This window comes from Myzus persicae, unplaced genomic scaffold (assembly GCF_001856785.1).
Source record: "Myzus persicae strain clone G006 unplaced genomic scaffold, MPER_G0061.0, whole genome shotgun sequence".
Classification (NCBI taxonomy): Eukaryota; Metazoa; Arthropoda; class Insecta; order Hemiptera; family Aphididae; genus Myzus; species Myzus persicae.
The window spans coordinates 178,282-196,028 of NW_019103839.1; the positions used below are offsets into that span (position 1 = coordinate 178,282).

General features: G+C 32.9%; 1 protein-coding gene and 2 pseudogenes across 1 annotated transcript; all 3 read right to left on the reverse strand.

Moving 5' to 3' along the window:
* Nucleotides 1–338: 338 nt before the first annotated feature.
* LOC111035407 lies at nucleotides 339–1,179 on the reverse strand. Its single transcript, XM_022317014.1, has 3 exons — nucleotides 985–1,179; nucleotides 744–903; nucleotides 339–676 (listed from the first exon to the last, which is right to left on the reverse strand). The coding sequence occupies exons 1-3, from the start codon at nucleotides 1,177–1,179 to the stop codon at nucleotides 339–341; spliced, it is 693 nt and encodes a 230-aa protein (XP_022172706.1).
* Nucleotides 1,180–4,562: 3,383 nt separating this feature from the next.
* LOC111035408 lies at nucleotides 4,563–5,049 on the reverse strand (annotated as a pseudogene).
* Nucleotides 5,050–16,267: 11,218 nt separating this feature from the next.
* Nucleotides 16,268–16,705, reverse strand: LOC111035410 (annotated as a pseudogene).
* Between the last annotated feature and the right edge of the window lie 1,042 nt (nucleotides 16,706–17,747).

Below are 17,747 nucleotides of genomic sequence, written 5' to 3' on the forward strand. Positions count from 1 at the left end.
GCAGCTGCCTATAGTGCGGTCGACGAAAAGTAGGCCGCGATCGTCACGTGCCAACCGGCCGTTTTACGGCATGGGTCTCCAAACGTTTTCCCGCCTAATATAATTTCAAACCGTGTAATGTACTAACGTTTATAGTAAAAAAAATATGAAATCATTATTTTTTTAAAAAATTTTTTTACACTTATGATGATAAGAATAGTCAGAAATAATAATAAAAACATATATTTACATATAGTTAGAAACAAAGTCATCGTTTTTTACTATATTATTATATTTAATAATTTTTTTTTACATTTTTTATAATAAGAATAGTCAACATTTACAATAAAAACATATATTTACAAATCAAGTAATTTGTCATCGTCGTTTTCGTCTTCATCAGTCGAACTTTCATCGGGATTTATGGAAAGTATGATGGGCTCTAACATTTCATCCTTTAACACTTCCTTTACAAAATCTGCATCCTGGAGTTTGCTGCAATGTTCGCCACATTTTTTCCAAGCCTCTTTGGTGATCTCACCTAATGCATTGTTTACCAACACTTCAACATCTGCCATCTTGAAAGTGCTATTCTTTTTGGCGACTTCACCCTTGACTTGCGCCCAAATCAGCTCAATTGGGTCGTACTGACAGTGGTAAGGTGGAAGTCTTACCACTTCATGACCCATTTGTAACGCTACTTCATCAAGTTTATATTTTTTTTAATTAAGAAATAAAAAATTTAACTTTTTCTCGTAGTTCACTTAATGTTTCTACAGGTGAATATTGAATACATTTTTTTTCGAGCCATTTTTGAACATCTGCCTTTCGCGCGTTTACCTTAGGGTAATCATCGGATAGCACAGAATGGTAGGAAGCATTGTCCATTACAACAATACATGGTTCTTCTAAATTGGCCAACATCTCAATAAACCATTTTTAAAAAATGTCCGAGTTCATTTGCGAATGGTAGTCTTCTGTACTACCCGATTTACATCGAAATACCAATTTAGAATTTTTTACAAATCCAAATGAAGGTGAACCAGCGTGGCATACAATGAGTCGAGCGCCCTTCCCAATTGGTCCTTCTGTGTTTTCTGGATTTTGCGATATGTAACCTCGTGTATGGTTCTGGTTTACCCATGTTTTGTCGAGGTAAACTACTGGCCTTGTGTCATGATTCTGTCTCAATGCGTACATTTTTCTTAAAAATTTTACCCGACGAGCAACGATTTAATTTCTCGCCATCAGAGTCTACGCCCATCACACTTTCTGCACTTGAAATTCAAATTATGCAAAATAGCTTTAACTGACGTTTTTGAGCCCGGGTAATTAATTTTTTCTCGCGTCGCCACTAATATTTTTGAGGACGTCGGAAATTCGCCATTATCATAAAAATTATGTATAGTTCTTCTGACAACTTCGTTGTCAAAATCTTCAAAATTAGTCATAACTTTTACACGTTTATAACTTTTTCTAGGAAACTTGAGAGCAATTTTGCTAGAAGGTCCGACTTCAACTTCCTTTTTCGCTTCAGAGCAAACTCTTTTACACAAGCAAGACTTATACCACATGCTTTAGCAGTCACTTCATGTGTTTGTAGAAAAAAATCTGAAAGTTCTGGCTAACTTTTATCAATTGAAATCGTCTTGAAATAATTATATACATGGAAAATCACATTTCTTGTGTACGAAAGAAACGTGAGTGGTAACGTGTTACTAAGTTGTGGGTTAGACCTCCATAGCATTGTAGATTTAATTCAAATTAATGATTAATAAAATGTGGTAACTGATGACATGTGATAGCATTAATGTGTGATAAGGAGGAGAACGTATGTCGCACGTACGCGATCAGGCGACGGGGGATTATAATCACGTTTTAAGATATATGTATAGGTTGCCCAACGGCATATGTAAAGGTGAGTACCAAATCAGATCTTCATAGTGCTGGATACTACAGCAAGCGCTCTTCAAGCGCAATTTAAAAATATTATATTTTTTATGCTATAATTTGATTGCATAATTAATGTATTAGTATAAAAAGGTTAGTTTAGGTTATTGTAGGTCCTATAATATTCGAGGAAGCAAGGTTCAATTATTTTCGATCTTAGTATAATTAAGACAAAGAACATAATTGGTCTTTATTATAACTGCGCAATAAATACTTTTAAAATGTATGTATAAATACATCAATGTTAACCTTACTTGCCGTGTTGCATAGACCAGCATTTTCAACATTCTTCAAAACTTTCACACACATTTTGTCGTACTCGTCGTTAAAATCCTCGTTTATCTCATTCAAATCTTTATGCTGGTCTGTTGTATTCAGAGTGATATATTTTTCACCTTGAGGCGGTCAAACGCGACCAAGAGCTTGTAAAATATATGTCAAATTTAGATTTTGAAGAAAAAAAAATTAAAATAAACATACCGTGAATTTTTTTCATATGTCTGCTTAAAATATCTTTCCAATCATTTTTTACTGCAAATACTACACACTAATTGGTATCCATCATGAGTTTTCATATGTCTGAGCAAACTTTCTTTGCACAGCACAGCAGCACATTTTTAACAGTTAAACATTGCGAAAAAAAATTGGTATAGAGAAAAACTTAAGAAAACTTAGGAAAAAATCGAAAGATAAAGTTATAAGGACGTGTCAAAAAATAAGTTCATGACGAGGGTGAACGATAAAAATACCTTATGTCTCCTTATTGTCGAATGTGTCTTTCAGCAATAATAATAATGGTTTTTGTGTGTGTGAATATTTAATTGAATCAGGATACCTATATTGTCTCTTAATGTTTAACCGGCTTATTCATCTATTCCTAATGTCAGTACAGCGCCATAGAGTTCTAAGTATTCAGGTGCAAGCTTTTAGTATAGTAGATTTCCGCAGCCGAATAAAGCTTCATATAGAGGCGTTTTAATACCAGAATGATAAGCTCAGTTCTTCATAAGCTGGATGAATCGAAGTCCCTCGCTCCAGTGTCATTTTTTTCATCTCGCATCCAAGTGTTCAACATATTTTCTATATCTTGATTTTCACGTCCTTCACTTCCCAGTTGGACTATGCCTCTGTTTGCCATGTACTATTTTAATTCGGGCCATATGTTTCTTAAATGCAACACTATTTGGTTTTAAAATTCTCGTCCATTAACAGACTGCAAAATAGTAGGAGCTCCAAGAAAGGCAAAAGTTTCTATAATATTTAAATATTATAGGCTACCTCTTCAGCCCATTTACATTCGAATAATTTTTTTTTACATTTTTTATAATAAGAATAGTCAAAATTTACAATAAAAACATATATTTACAAATCAAGTAATTTGTCATCGTCGTTTTCGTCTTCATCAGTCGCACTTTCATCGGGATTTATGGAAAGTATGATGGGCTCTAACATTTCATCCTTTAACCCTTCCTTTACAAAATCTGCATCCTGAAGTTTGCTGCAATGTTCACCACATTTTTTCCAAGCGTCTTTGGTGACCTCACCTAATGCATTGTTTACCAACACTTCAACATCTGCCATCTTGAAGGTGCTATTCTTTTTAGCGACTTCACCCTTGACTTGCACCCAAATCAGCTCAATTGGGTCGTACTGACAGAGGTAAGGTGGAAGTCTTACCACTTCATGACCCATTTGTAACGCTACTTCATCAAGTTTATATTTTTTTTCTTTAGGTATTGCAAATTTAACTTTTTCTCGTAGTTATCATCAAATCACATTTCTTGTGTACGAAAGAAACGTGAGTGGTAACGTGTTACTAAGTTGTGGGTTAGACCTCCATAGCATTGTAGATTTAATTCAAATAAATGATTAATAAAATGTGGTAACTGATGACATGTGATAGCAATAATGTGTGATATTGAGGAGAACATACGTCACGCACGTACGTGATCAGGCGACGGGGGATTATAATCACGTTTTAAGATATATGTAAAGGTTGCCCAACGGCATATAATAAGGTGAGTACCAATTGAGATCTTCATAGTGCTGGAAATTACAGCAAGCGCTCTTTCAAGCGCAATTTAAAAATATTAAATTTTTTATACCATAATTTGATTGCATAATTAATGTATTAGTATAAAAATGTTAGTTCAGGTTATGATAGGTCATATAATATCCGAGGATGCAAGGTTCAATTATTTTCGATCTTAGTATAATTTAGACAAAGAATATAATTAGTCTTTTTTTATAACTGCGCAATAAATACTTTTAAAATATATGTATAAATACATCAATGTTTGTTAAAATTTACTGCGTTTGACGGTGACTTTGGACAGATTTGGTTTCCTCTAAGGATAATAATATCGTATTGTAATACTGTGCGTGCAGCAATAATTTGTATTGTGTTACGGATGTGCACGTATTATCGGAAGCACTAGGCCGTGACAATTGCCAGTATACCCCGTTCTTCTAAATTCTAAACTAAACGTCCTTTATATACCTCAGGAACTGGAAAACGTACTGTTTAATGAATTGGCACCGGTAATAGCTTCTTATCCGACCACTACATCATTTTTTTTGCTTGATTTTCCAGATTTTCTCTGGCTCTAGTTCGCATGACATTGGCGTTTCGGTTATTTAATTTGATAGTTGTAGGTAGCTAATTGTTGTTCTGTGTCTGATGTTTCATTTTTGATGTTTTGTGGTTGTTCTGTAATTTGTTCTGTTTCTGATACTTCATTTTCAATATTTTGTGGTTGTTTTGTGATATGTTCTGTGTCAGCAGATACTTCATTTTCGATATTTTGTGACTGTTTTGTAATTCATTCAGCTAAATTCTTTTCATTTTCTATCGTACTTATTACATCGTCTGGTAAATTTGAAGTGTTTAGACCAATTTTCGCAGCCAAATAAAGCTTCATATGGAGACGTTTTAATACCAGAATGATAAGCTCGGTTTTTCATAAGCTGGGTGAACTGAAGTCCCTCACTCCAGTGTCATTTTTTTTCATCTTGCATCCATGTTGTCAACATATTTTCTATATCCTGATTTTCACGTCCTTCATTACCTTGAGATTGACTGTGCCTCGGTTTGCCCTGTACTATTTTAATTTGAGCCATATGTTTCTTAAATTAGATACTATTTGGTTTGAAATTTCTCGTCCATTATCAGACTGCAAAATAGTAGGAGCTCCAAGAAATGCAAAAATATCTATAATATTATAGGCTACCTCTTCAGCCCTTTTAAATTCGAGGGGCTTGAGAACAACAAATTTGGTCAGGGGATCCTGTTACACCATAATAAATTTAAATTTTCCATCAGGATGAGACCGAAAGTCTATTAAATCAACTCTTGAGAACATGTTTTCGACGAGAACTAAGCAAACAAAAACATGGAAAATCTGGTCAAGCTGCTACTAAACGGCGAAAATACGTGTTTTTTGACCAGTTATTATTCCTCCTTCCTACAATGGATGATCGACCAACCGTCTCGGATTATAGCCCAGATAATACAAATGAAGACAAAAGAGGATGTGAACACAATTTTGAAGTTGTAAAAGAAACAAATATATCGGTTGATGACTTCCCTGCAAACACACTTCAAGCTCAAAAATCAGCAAGTCATGGCAAAATCAGTAGCAAAAAGAATCCGAGTTATGACGAATCTCTGTTAAACATTTTTAAGGAAAGAAGAAAGAAGTTCTTGGTGAAGATGTTCATTAAAGTCTAAAGATATTATTGGTTTAACTACCACTCCTTTTTTCGAGCCTTTTTGTTTTTGCTGACAAGGTTCTCAAAAATGCAAAAATGTCTCTATATCATTGCGTGTTATATTATTATATTTATTACCAAGTTCTTTGATCATTCGATCACGCCTACCATGTCCTATTGATATATGTGTGGTTTGCAATATATATCAAAATATAGCTCACTGGTTGACACATAAAACAGCACAACATTGTCGTCTTTTACAGGAAATATAAGTTTCGTTTTTCCTTGTACAACCAGGACATCATGTCTGCGACACCAGAAATAAATAAATTTAAAGTAAATCTAAATAAAAAAATAGTTGGTTGTATTTTATAAAAGTAGTTTATGCAGAGCTTCAAAGGTGCGGATTTCTATGTACTAAAAAGTATCGAAATACGCCATATAATATGCAGTAGAAATCATGAAAATATTTTATTTATTTCAAATTTACAAGTTAATTAATAATAAAAATTAATGATTTATTAACAAATAATTAATTACTTAAATACTTAACAACAAAAAAAAATGAATTCTATTTGAACGTGTAAATTTAAGTATTTTTTTCTAATATGAATTTCTTACCTTTTGATTCAACGGAAGTCTTTAGGCTCTTTTTTCTTACGTCCAGCTTTAATTTCTGAAATAATTTCTATCAATTCATTATATTTTTCATCAGACAAAAAACTAGTGTTATTAGCCAAATTTTTGGTTCTTATGTAGTTCGTTATAAAAATTTGACTTCATAATAATCGTATCCATAGTAATGTCACACTGCGACGAGACAGGGAAATGACGATAAAGTGATAAAAGTATGTTCAAATATAATACACCGTCACTTCATCGTGGCTATTTCATCGCCATCTTATTCGTTGTGCGTCACTTCATCGCCGACTGTTCATCGCTCTAAACACCTTCGCCAACATTTCATCGTGTAACAGTTTATGGAATACATTTCATCGCATGGCATATCAACGTGCATGACACAACATCGCAATATTCATTAATACATAAATACATTCGTCATAAATATTTTAGATATTATTATATAACGTGTAATTTATTAGCTTCATTAGTGTGGGAAATTTTCAATTTTTGACAACGAATAAAATTGTATTACAATTTATAAAAAAACAACTTAATATATATATTTTATTAAATTAGTCAAAAATTATATAATTATGTACTTACTTAAAATATATTTGAATAATTGTATAATTAAAATTAACAACTTGTTGAAGAAGGTGAACAGTAAAAGGCGAAATAAAGTTACTCACAATAACGTATAATGTCACTACAATAGGCTTCTGACGAGATCCTTACCTACCAAAGTTCCGAGTTGTAATCTACCTATAACTAATTTTCTATTATGATATTGAGTTTTAACTATCATCAGTTATTATAGATAATTATATTATATGGAATTAGATATCGTATATGGTTCTGAAACCTTCTCTAAGACTTAAAAATATTACATGGACACCTATACAACATAGTGCATAAAATGACGACGATTAACGCGATAAAGTGATGCACGATGAACTTAAACGAGCGACGTAATGGTCACGATAAAATAACCACGAAGAAATAGTCGCGATAAAATACTGCACGATTAACAAGCATGCGATAAAACGTCGACGATAATATTCCGCGCGATAAATTGATGCGCGATCAACTGTCGCGGAATCGTTCAATATAGTTCATCAGAAATATTATTTTTATAGTAGGGTATAAATCTGATGCAATAAAGATTAAGATTCTTATCTTTATTGTGCCAAATCGTGCACATCACGCGGCGGCCCACGCATTTACGAAAGACAATAAGTAAAGTCGTTGGTAAAGCGTGGATTTCCAAACCCAATTTTGTTTATTTTGATCATATTTCTTGTTTCACTTCTGGCATTATACATAATACCTAGGCAAAGCTCGTATTATGTATATTTCCGAGTGATTTTTGGCATTTTATATGGTGCCTAGGCATTTCGCAGAACACCCTATTATCCATATTGCCGGTAACATATAAATCAATACGAATACAATATTACAATTACAATATTACAATATTACAATAGTTACATTATTACAAAATTTCAATTATTATTGCAAATTTAAATACTGCAAAAAAATATAAGTGACTAACTGTGGCAATTAATCATGAGAATAATAATCACTGGACATCTGGGAATTTTAATAATTACTATACCCAATCAAAAGTACGGAATCGTGTTCTATAAGGTAAAACGTAGGGAATAGTTCTTTACCGACTATAAATACAACTATTTATATCAATACAAATACAATATTACAATATTACAACTACTATTATTACTAATATAAACCTAACTTATTACTATAAACATAAACCTAACGTATTACTATACTACTATTATTACAAATTAAAATACTACAATAATCATTACAACCACCAGTATGATATTCCAACATTAGAAAACTGTAAAACATACAATACACTTTTATTTTAAATCCAAACATAAAGCACATGAGGACATTTTACATTACTTTCTTTAGTTATTCTAACTAGATACTTGTTTTTAGGATAACCTATTTTTTGAACTTAAAACTTGACATAAAATAACTATTAAGAAATTAGATGTCGTGACGTTCATAATTTTAGAAACAACATATTAACATTATAATACAATACGACAATGAAACAACATACGTTAATATTAAAAAAAAATTAAATTAAGAAATGCATCTCAGGAAACCAATACAAGACAGAAGGGAATATATTATATAAATATACATTTAAAAAATTGATTTCAAAAAATTCTACAAAAAATAATAAAATAGAAGTGTTATGAGAGACTGAGACATATATTATGTAGTATGATTGAATTGGAATATAAAATAATTATTACAATTGTAACACGCTGTAGGCCAGTGATGAAACCAGAATCAAAAATAATTAATGTAAATACATTTGTTATCACAATAGTATTTATAAAACTAATATTTACTCACCATTACTAACAATACTAGATAATATTTATCAAGGCATTTTTATTAAGAAGTATCATTTTTGTTTCAACTACAAAGTAATTTATTACTGTAAGCCATTATTCAAATGTATTAATGTATAAACGTGTAAAATCTATGATATAATTGTAAACAGTATAATGGCACTTAACTAAAAAAAAAAAATGTCAACTCTGAATCATATGATACATTTATTTGATTTTCAATTTTTACTTATTATAAACTACCTACTTAATCCACTATTATAAAAGAATATGTATATTTTATATTTTATTTTAAAAGCATACACATAATATTGTAAACCATAACTCAAATCTATTAATGTGTGAATGTTAAAATAGAAGATGAATGTAAACATTGAGTTTTTCAAAAATATGGTATTTTTTCAAAAAATTATGTCAACATCTAAGAATATTACTTCTTGTATGTATATTATAAGTTAAACATTTTACTAATATCTCCTCATTACTCATTTAAATTAATAAAACCGGTGATCAGCACGATGTAAAAAAAAACGATATAGGAATTAAACTTTTGCAATGTATTCTTTTTAAGTCATCAACAGTATACTACTACTCAAACATTGTGTCAATTCAACAGGAACACCAATTACAAGGGGCAGAGTAAAATAAAAAAGAGTTAGTAAATGACAGATATCCAGGGTTTGATCTGGTGGGAGGGTGTGCTAGGATGCTAAAGCACACCCCTGGGGCCGTGTTGACCATTTTTTGGTTGATATGAAATAATTTAAATTTAGATTGATAATAGATTATAAATAAATGGGCGCTTTCGTTTGATGGTTATCACCTTGAACATAATATGTCATTGTTAAACTGTTATCGGTGGTTATATTTTTATGTGAGTTTTATATCATTATCAATTTACGAAAAATGAAAATCCTTTGGCTACGTGGTCACATATTTCCTCACGGAAACAACACTGACACACTGTTAGCACGGATCACATGTACCGTCATTGACGACTGCGATGTCGTTTATGAAGGTTACGGCAATCACATAGATAAGAATGACCTATCGACGCTTTATTATCAATGGAAAACCAACATTTTGAAAAAATTTGGTTGTTGGAAGATTATCATGGTGAATTATCGAAATACATCGAAAAACCGAACATCTCTATATTGTGTTAAACAAAGAGTAATATTTGTATGACTACAGTCCAGCAAACATTTTGTATTTTATTGAAAATGCATTTACATGACAAATTACAATGGAGCAAAGTAAAAGAAAAAATCGTATACTGCAAATTTTCTCCACGATTCCGGTTACTACAGAAACTTCTTCACGACCGATCTCAACTTTAAGAAGACAGAAAAATTATTTACATTCAAAAATGGCGGAAATAAGGTAAATGGCTTAGCCGTATTAAACATTCACAAAAATATACCTGTTGACATCAATAAAATTGTGAACACCTTTTCCAAGAAAAAATATAAAAGAATACAGTTAGAAGACTGGTCTAAGTAAAAACGATGTGATTTAATTATGTTATTTTTTAAAAAAATAAGTAAGCAAATGATTTAATTAAATTTGAATGAAGAAATACAATTTTTTTCTAACTGTGATTTGTATTGTTTTTAAAAATCAAATTTGTTACAATGACAGTTGACTAGTAGAGTAGAAATACTCCAATTTAACCAGTTTGGTGAATGATGATCAATTCTAATAATGATCGTAGCACTCCCCATAAAAGAAGTCCGGATCCGTCTCTGCAGATATCTTGTCGTTAAAACAAAATTTTACTCTAAACCGAGAACCAAAATCAGACATCTCAAAAATAAAATGTACCATTGTATATATAAAGATTAAATTATGTAAGCATTATGAATGTTTTTGACACACGTTTAGAACTAACTTGTATTTAGTAACAATATATATATGTATAACACTTAAATTTATTAAATTAAAATAAAAGGGTATGGCGTTCTAATGGCGTGCAACACTATATTTTCATATTTTTATAATAAATTATAAAATTAAGTATAGTATTATGTACTATACATATATCACAGACACGAGTGTCATCTTTCATTAATTCTGTAATATAACGGAGTCCCCTTACATAGGCATAACTATTTTGATTAGTAAACAAAATGTATTATGATAATCGTTGAGCCCGCTAGATATACGTCCGCTGAAATAGTTTCGTTTCATCACTTGCTTCGTGTTTTGTTGCTGCCAGGTCATCGATAAGAAAAATAATTTATATTACATTTATTTTATTTTAAATATACGTTAAAATGTACTTGATATAACTCAGTGTCTTGCCGAACATCCAAATCTTCTCACATTCACCCGTTTGGTATAAATCCATTACTAAGGATACAAAATAACACACCTTATATCAGCAGTGAAAGACAACAATTGTTACCAAGTAATTTTTATGGTGGAGGTCCCAAACTTCTAAACTATTTAAAAAAAATGTAATTTGAAATAAACAAATGTCGTTGTGAGTAAAGACAATTAGTTATATCTGGTATATTTTATTTATATTGATTAACTTACATTTTTTTATATTATAATATATATGTCTCAGATAATTAACACAAATATCTAGATAGTTATTAGAAATTTTTAGGTAGTTAATTCAATAAACTATATAGGATAGAACACGATTCCGTACGGGTTGTACTCAAGATTTTAGTATAATGTTGCCAGATTCAAGGAAAATTACAGGAGACGTAATCCAATATTATGACACATTTCGCAAAAGCAAACAAATGGGGCCAAGACTTAAAACTAATTATGATACCATTATATTTACGGGACCAAGCATTAAAATTATTTGATAAAATAAAAACAAAAAAATGGGAAATAGTAAAAAATTATTTTTTAAAAAAAATATAAGCGACTAACTGTGGCAATTAATCATGAGAATAATAATCACTGGACATCTGGGAATTTTAATAATTACTAGTTAAGTTAGGTTACCCAACCAAAAGTACGGAATCGTGTTCCATAAGGTGAAACGTACGGAATAGTTTTATCCCGACTATAAATACAACTATTTATATCAATACAATACAATATTACAATACTACAACATTGCAACTATTATTACAAATTAAAATACTACAATAATTATTACAATAATCAGTATAATATTCCAACATTAGAAAACTATAAAACATACAATACACTTTTTTTTTAAATCCAACTTAAAGCACATGAGGACATTAATTTACATTAATTTCTTTATTAGTTAATATAACTTGATACTGGTTTTTAAAATAATCTATTTTTTGAACCTAAAACTTGACATAAAATAACTATTAAGAAATTAGAACTTGTGACATTTAGGAACACCATATTAGCAATTAAATAACAACATAAATTGATCATTGATTGATATTTAAATTTATCTAATGTATTAAAATTGATTTACCTATTGAAATGTAATTATTAATTATTATGAATGTTTATTTATTAAATAACATTATAATACATTGCTTTAGAAGCCAATATTAAACAATGCTGGTAAATATTTTTTCATAATATAAATAATATAAATTTCAGTCTTTGAAATCCTGAAATAAATAAGATAATTCATAATTATTGTATGTAAATGTTCATGTTTGTATTAGTTCATGGTAGGCCTATGCAACTCATAATCCAATGTACACAAATGTGTAGTACTCTGATTGTCGGGTCCCTCTCTGGTAGCGCGCTTCAGTAGTAATTTGTATTTTATAGAATTTATAGAAACACTTGTTTTGTCGTTTAAGTTATTTTAGTTTTTCTGTTTTAGAAGGAGTAACATTATGTGTACTCGATTCCAAAAATTAGATTTTTAATAACTGCATTATTAAAGAAAAAAGGGGGTGAGCATATTTGCTTTATCACCCTGTGTACATAGAATATATTATAGAATGATGTTTTAATTTTTCCATCGCTGATTCGACAATTTCCATACTATTATTTAAGCACATATTTTTTTGTTATACGACAGTACATCGATAAATGGCTGTTTCCTTAGCTTGGAAATGAATGAATGATGAAATGGTAGAATATGTTTGAAAATATTTACAAATTAGTGAAATATGTAAATATATGTAAAGTAAAATTGGCGTTATTTCACCAATTAGTAAATTTATATATTAAGTTATTATATAATAATAATAATTTATTAAATCGGATTAAACATGAGCGTTAAAATTACTTTAAACATTAATATTACTTGTAATTTGGTTACTTGTACATACTTAAATGTACTTTTAAAATGTTTAGCAATTCTATTTATCTAAGCCTGTATTACTTTATCTACTTTTTGAACTACTATCTGGTGATATTGCACTCGTTACCTTGGTTTTCCAAGCCACCTAACGACCGAAAGAAACCATAATTCAGTTTGTCGTCATGATGTGATTATAATCTTGTTAATTAAATAAACCACTTTGTGTTATCCATCACGAACTAAGCACTTCATAGTTAAAGAAAATATCCACTAACGAAACCCATAGAACAGAGAATGTGGTGCGAAGATTTTCTGTCTGCATACCGTAGTGCTCCAGTCGACCACATGTCCAAGTATTACGACCGGCAATCAGTGTTCGTTGAGGCGACTGGGGACGGCCGGTGGACTGAGCCGGCGACCGGCGCGCAGAAAATCGCCGACCGGCTGGCGTCGCTGAATGTTTCTGGTGGCTGCGGATGGCCAGTCGTGACTTGTCAGCGGACACGCTCTGACGGGCTGATCGTTGTACTTGCGGCTGAGGACGGGTACCGGCGACAAATACTGATCGTCCATTGGCGGGCAGCCAGCCGTCGAGCCGTCGTCTCCAACCACTTTTATCTGACCACCGCGGCTGATGGCGACGGCGTGCAGGATGGCAACAGCGAGAAGGATGGTGACCGAGTTGCTACATCGTTCCACAGCCGTTTTGAGGGCTGGGCCGGGCGACAGGATCGCGGTTCCCTGGTCCGTTTCCAGACGGCCCTGTGTACCGGTTTAACAGTGGTCCGCGACTATTACACAACCCTACCCGGACATTCGGTCACCCGGACCGACTATCACCAATACGACCCTGCTGCTCGGTTTTCGTATACGAGAGCATACGGTGGTGGTGGTGGACGCGTGTACACAGGTCCGCGAGCCATCCGCAAACAATATGGCCGACTGGCTATGGACAATCGTTGCGTGAAGCTGCGGGCTGTGGAGACTTGCTGGTCTGGTTACAGCGGCAGCATTCCTGACACGACAGTGGCGCTGATCGTAGGCGTCGTGCCAAAGGTGGCGCGGCCAGGACGTGCGTTGGCGTACCGCGAATTTGTCCAGCTGTTCGTCATCGACGTAAGTACGCGAAAGATCCTCAACGACGTACTGTGCTTCGAACCACGCAGACGAGGATCAATTTTGTCCTCGTCCAAAATCAGCGTGTCGTCAACATCGCTGCAGTCCTCGTCGTCCTCGTCGTTGTTATCATCATCGTCATATGCAACGTCATCGACGTCGTCGACACCGTCATCGCCAACGTCCTTGTCGTCCACGTCACCATCACAGACGCCGCCACTTCCGTTGTCGTACTCTACTTCCACGTCATCAAATCCAATGTTTTCGTATTTTTATACGTTTTCGCGGTTGCAGTCGCTATCACCGTCGTCTAATAAAATTGATGCGCACTGGCCGACCATACCCACCGGTGCTTCAAACGAAAATTCTGATCACAGACCTGATTTAAGCGAGTTGGCAGCTCTCCGATCACGTTTCACGACCAACACTCTCGGTATCCGGTTCGCAGCAATATGCTCTCCTTATGCCATCGGCGGCAGTGCCGGTGGTGGTAGTGGTCAGCCGCAACAAAATGTCACTTCGAGCAAGCTCAACCCCCGTCAGTTGTTTATCGGATGCGTGCCGTTACACGTCAAGTACGGCCAGCTAAAGTTACTATTTGAGCAGTTTGGTGAAGTCACCTACGTGAAGGTGTACGAGGGCTACAACAAGCAAACTGGAGCTAAGATGTTGCACAACTACGCGTTCCTTTTTTTTAAGGACGAAAAATCGGTGGAAAAGGCTATTGCTGCTTCACCCATACCGCTCGATTCGAACTGGAATCTCAACGTGTCCCGGCCACACCATCACACCACGACAGTCGGCACCTGTGACCGATGACCTCCGAACCGTCTGTTTTATTACCACCGAAAAGATATTACAACATTTGCAACTTATGCAAAAGGTTATTCATTCATTTTATGTTTGTTTTTGGTTTTTCCATATTGTAATGTTTATAATTGCCATGTGTTCATTTCGTTTGAGAATATTAAATTCTTTAAAGTTTATCTAAACGTTTCATTCATTTTTCTGATGTCTTAATTCTGGCATTATGAAGTTACTTGTATTTGTTATACCACACATAGAAATATAAGGCACACATAATTAATATAATAAATATTGCATGTCATCCAAAAATAATCATGATATAAAAGTTTCTTATATTTTTACATTCTTCGCCACTTATTCGGGACAACAATAATATGATTAATAAACAATGATCAGTTCAGTGTCTTACAATTTAATAATATCAATGTAAAATTTAAATTTTCCGTCTGAGTACGAATGCACTCGTTTTACCTTTTTGGTATACACTATGCGATTGCACGCAGTCCAGGGATAATAAAGAACATGGTTTTGCCTATTCAAAATAGTATGTTAGTGCGTGAAATTGGATGCAACGTTGGCAAATTGCTTGTAACAAATTTCAGTTATTTCATAACTAGTTTTTATATTTAAATATATAGATATATAAATACATCAGTACAGGAAGTATTTAAATACTTTTACTCAAATCTTTAAAAACGCTACTGATTATATGTATTAACACTCAGTCTAGGACATAAAAGACAGTGTACTGCCGACGTTTTTCACAACACCTCCTTCTGACATATTTTTTACTTCAGCTCAATTATGATTATTAGGGTTAGGATGTTTAAGACTTTTGCATATTTTTTCTTTTAATCGTACACATTGCAGACCAAGTTATAAATTCATTTTGTGCGACATAGAATCAGATACATTCAATTTTATTTTGCATATTTTTGTATATTTAGGGATTTTTATGAATAATAATAATGGTTTTTGTGTGTGTGACTATTTAATTGAATCAGGATACCTATGTTGTCTCTTAATGTTTAACCGGCTTATTGATCTATTCCTAATGTCAGTACAGCGCCATAGAGTTCTAAGTATTCAGGTGCAAGCTTTTAGTATTTCGATTTAAAAATATAGTGGCAATTAAGAGTTCGCGACATCCTGGCGACACGAGCGATTATTAAGCTATTAGACAGATCGTGTGAATTTTTAAATAGTCATTTATAATGAAGTCGAAGAAAAGTAGGCCGCGATCGTCACGCGCCTACCGGCCGTTTTACGGCATGGGTCTCCAAACGTTTTCCCGCCGTAACTAACGTTTATAGTAAAAAAAAATATGAAATCATTATTTTTTTTAAAAATTTTTTTACACTTTTGATGATAAGAATAGTCAGAAATAATAATAAAAATATATATATTCATATATATACGCTCTACAGTTGCAAATATAGGTACGTGTCGATTTCTAGGATCATAAATTGTAAATTCACGCCGAAGTGCCTTCGCTAGTTGGTTCTTCCCTGAAGATTTTCAAGCAATTCATTATAATTTTAAAAAAACCATAATTTATGCTTATTGTACTTTTTTTATGTACAGATTGTATGATTTCTGGATTAAAAAAAAAAAAAAAATTCAGCTAACTCTTCTTCATTTTCTATCGTACTTATTACATCGTCTGGTAAATTTGAAGTGTTTAGACCGATTTCCACAGCCGAATAAAGCTTCATATGGAGACGTTTTAACACCAGAATGATAAGCTCGGTTCTTCATAAGCTGGATGAATCGAAGTCCCTCGCTCCAGTGTCATTTTTTTTCATCTTGCATCCATGTGTTCAACATATTTTCTATATCTTGATTTTCACGTCCTTCACTTCCCAGTTGGACTGTGCCTCTGTTTGCCATGTACTATTTTAATTCGGGCCATATGTTTCTTAAATGCAACACTATTTGGTTTTAAAATTCTCGTCCATTATCAGACTGCAAAATAGTAGGAGCTCCAAGAAAGGCAAAAATATCTATAATATTATAGGCTACCTCTTCAGCCCTTTTACATTCGAATAATTTTTTTTTACATTTTTTATAATAAGAATAGTCAAAATTTACAATAAAAACATATATTTACAAATCAAGTAATTTGTCATCGTCGTTTTCGTCTTCATCAGTCGAACTTTCATCGGGATTTATGGAAAGTATGATGGGCTCTAACATTTCATCCTTTAACCCTTCCTTTACAAAATCTGCATCCTGAAGTTTGCTGCAATGTTCACCACATTTTTTCCAAGCGTCTTTGGTGACCTCACCTAATGCATTGTTTACCAACACTTCAACATCTGCCATCTTGAAGGTGCTATTCTTTTTAGCGACTTCACCCTTGACTTGCACCCAAATCAGCTCAATTGGGTCGTACTGACAGAGGTAAGGTGGAAGTCTTACCACTTCATGACCCATTTGTAACGCTACTTCATCAAGTTTATATTTTTTTTCTTTAGGTATTGCAAATTTAACTTTTTCTCGTAGTTATCATCAAATCACATTTCTTGTGTACGAAAGAAACGTGAGTGGTAACGTGTTACTAAGTTGTGGGTTAGACCTCCATAGCATTGTAGATTTAATTCAAATAAATGATTAATAAAATGTGGTAACTGATGACATGTGATAGCAATAATGTGTGATATTGAGGAGAACATACGTCACGCACGTACGTGATCAGGCGACGGGGGATTATAATCACGTTTTAAGATATATGTAAAGGTTGCCCAACGGCATATAATAAGGTGAGTACCAATTGAGATCTTCATAGTGCTGGAAATTACAGCAAGCGCTCTTTCAAGCGCAATTTAAAAATATTAAATTTTTTATACCATAATTTGATTGCATAATTAATGTATTAGTATAAAAATGTTAGTTCAGGTTATGATAGGTCATATAATATCCGAGGATGCAAGGTTCAATTATTTTCGATCTTA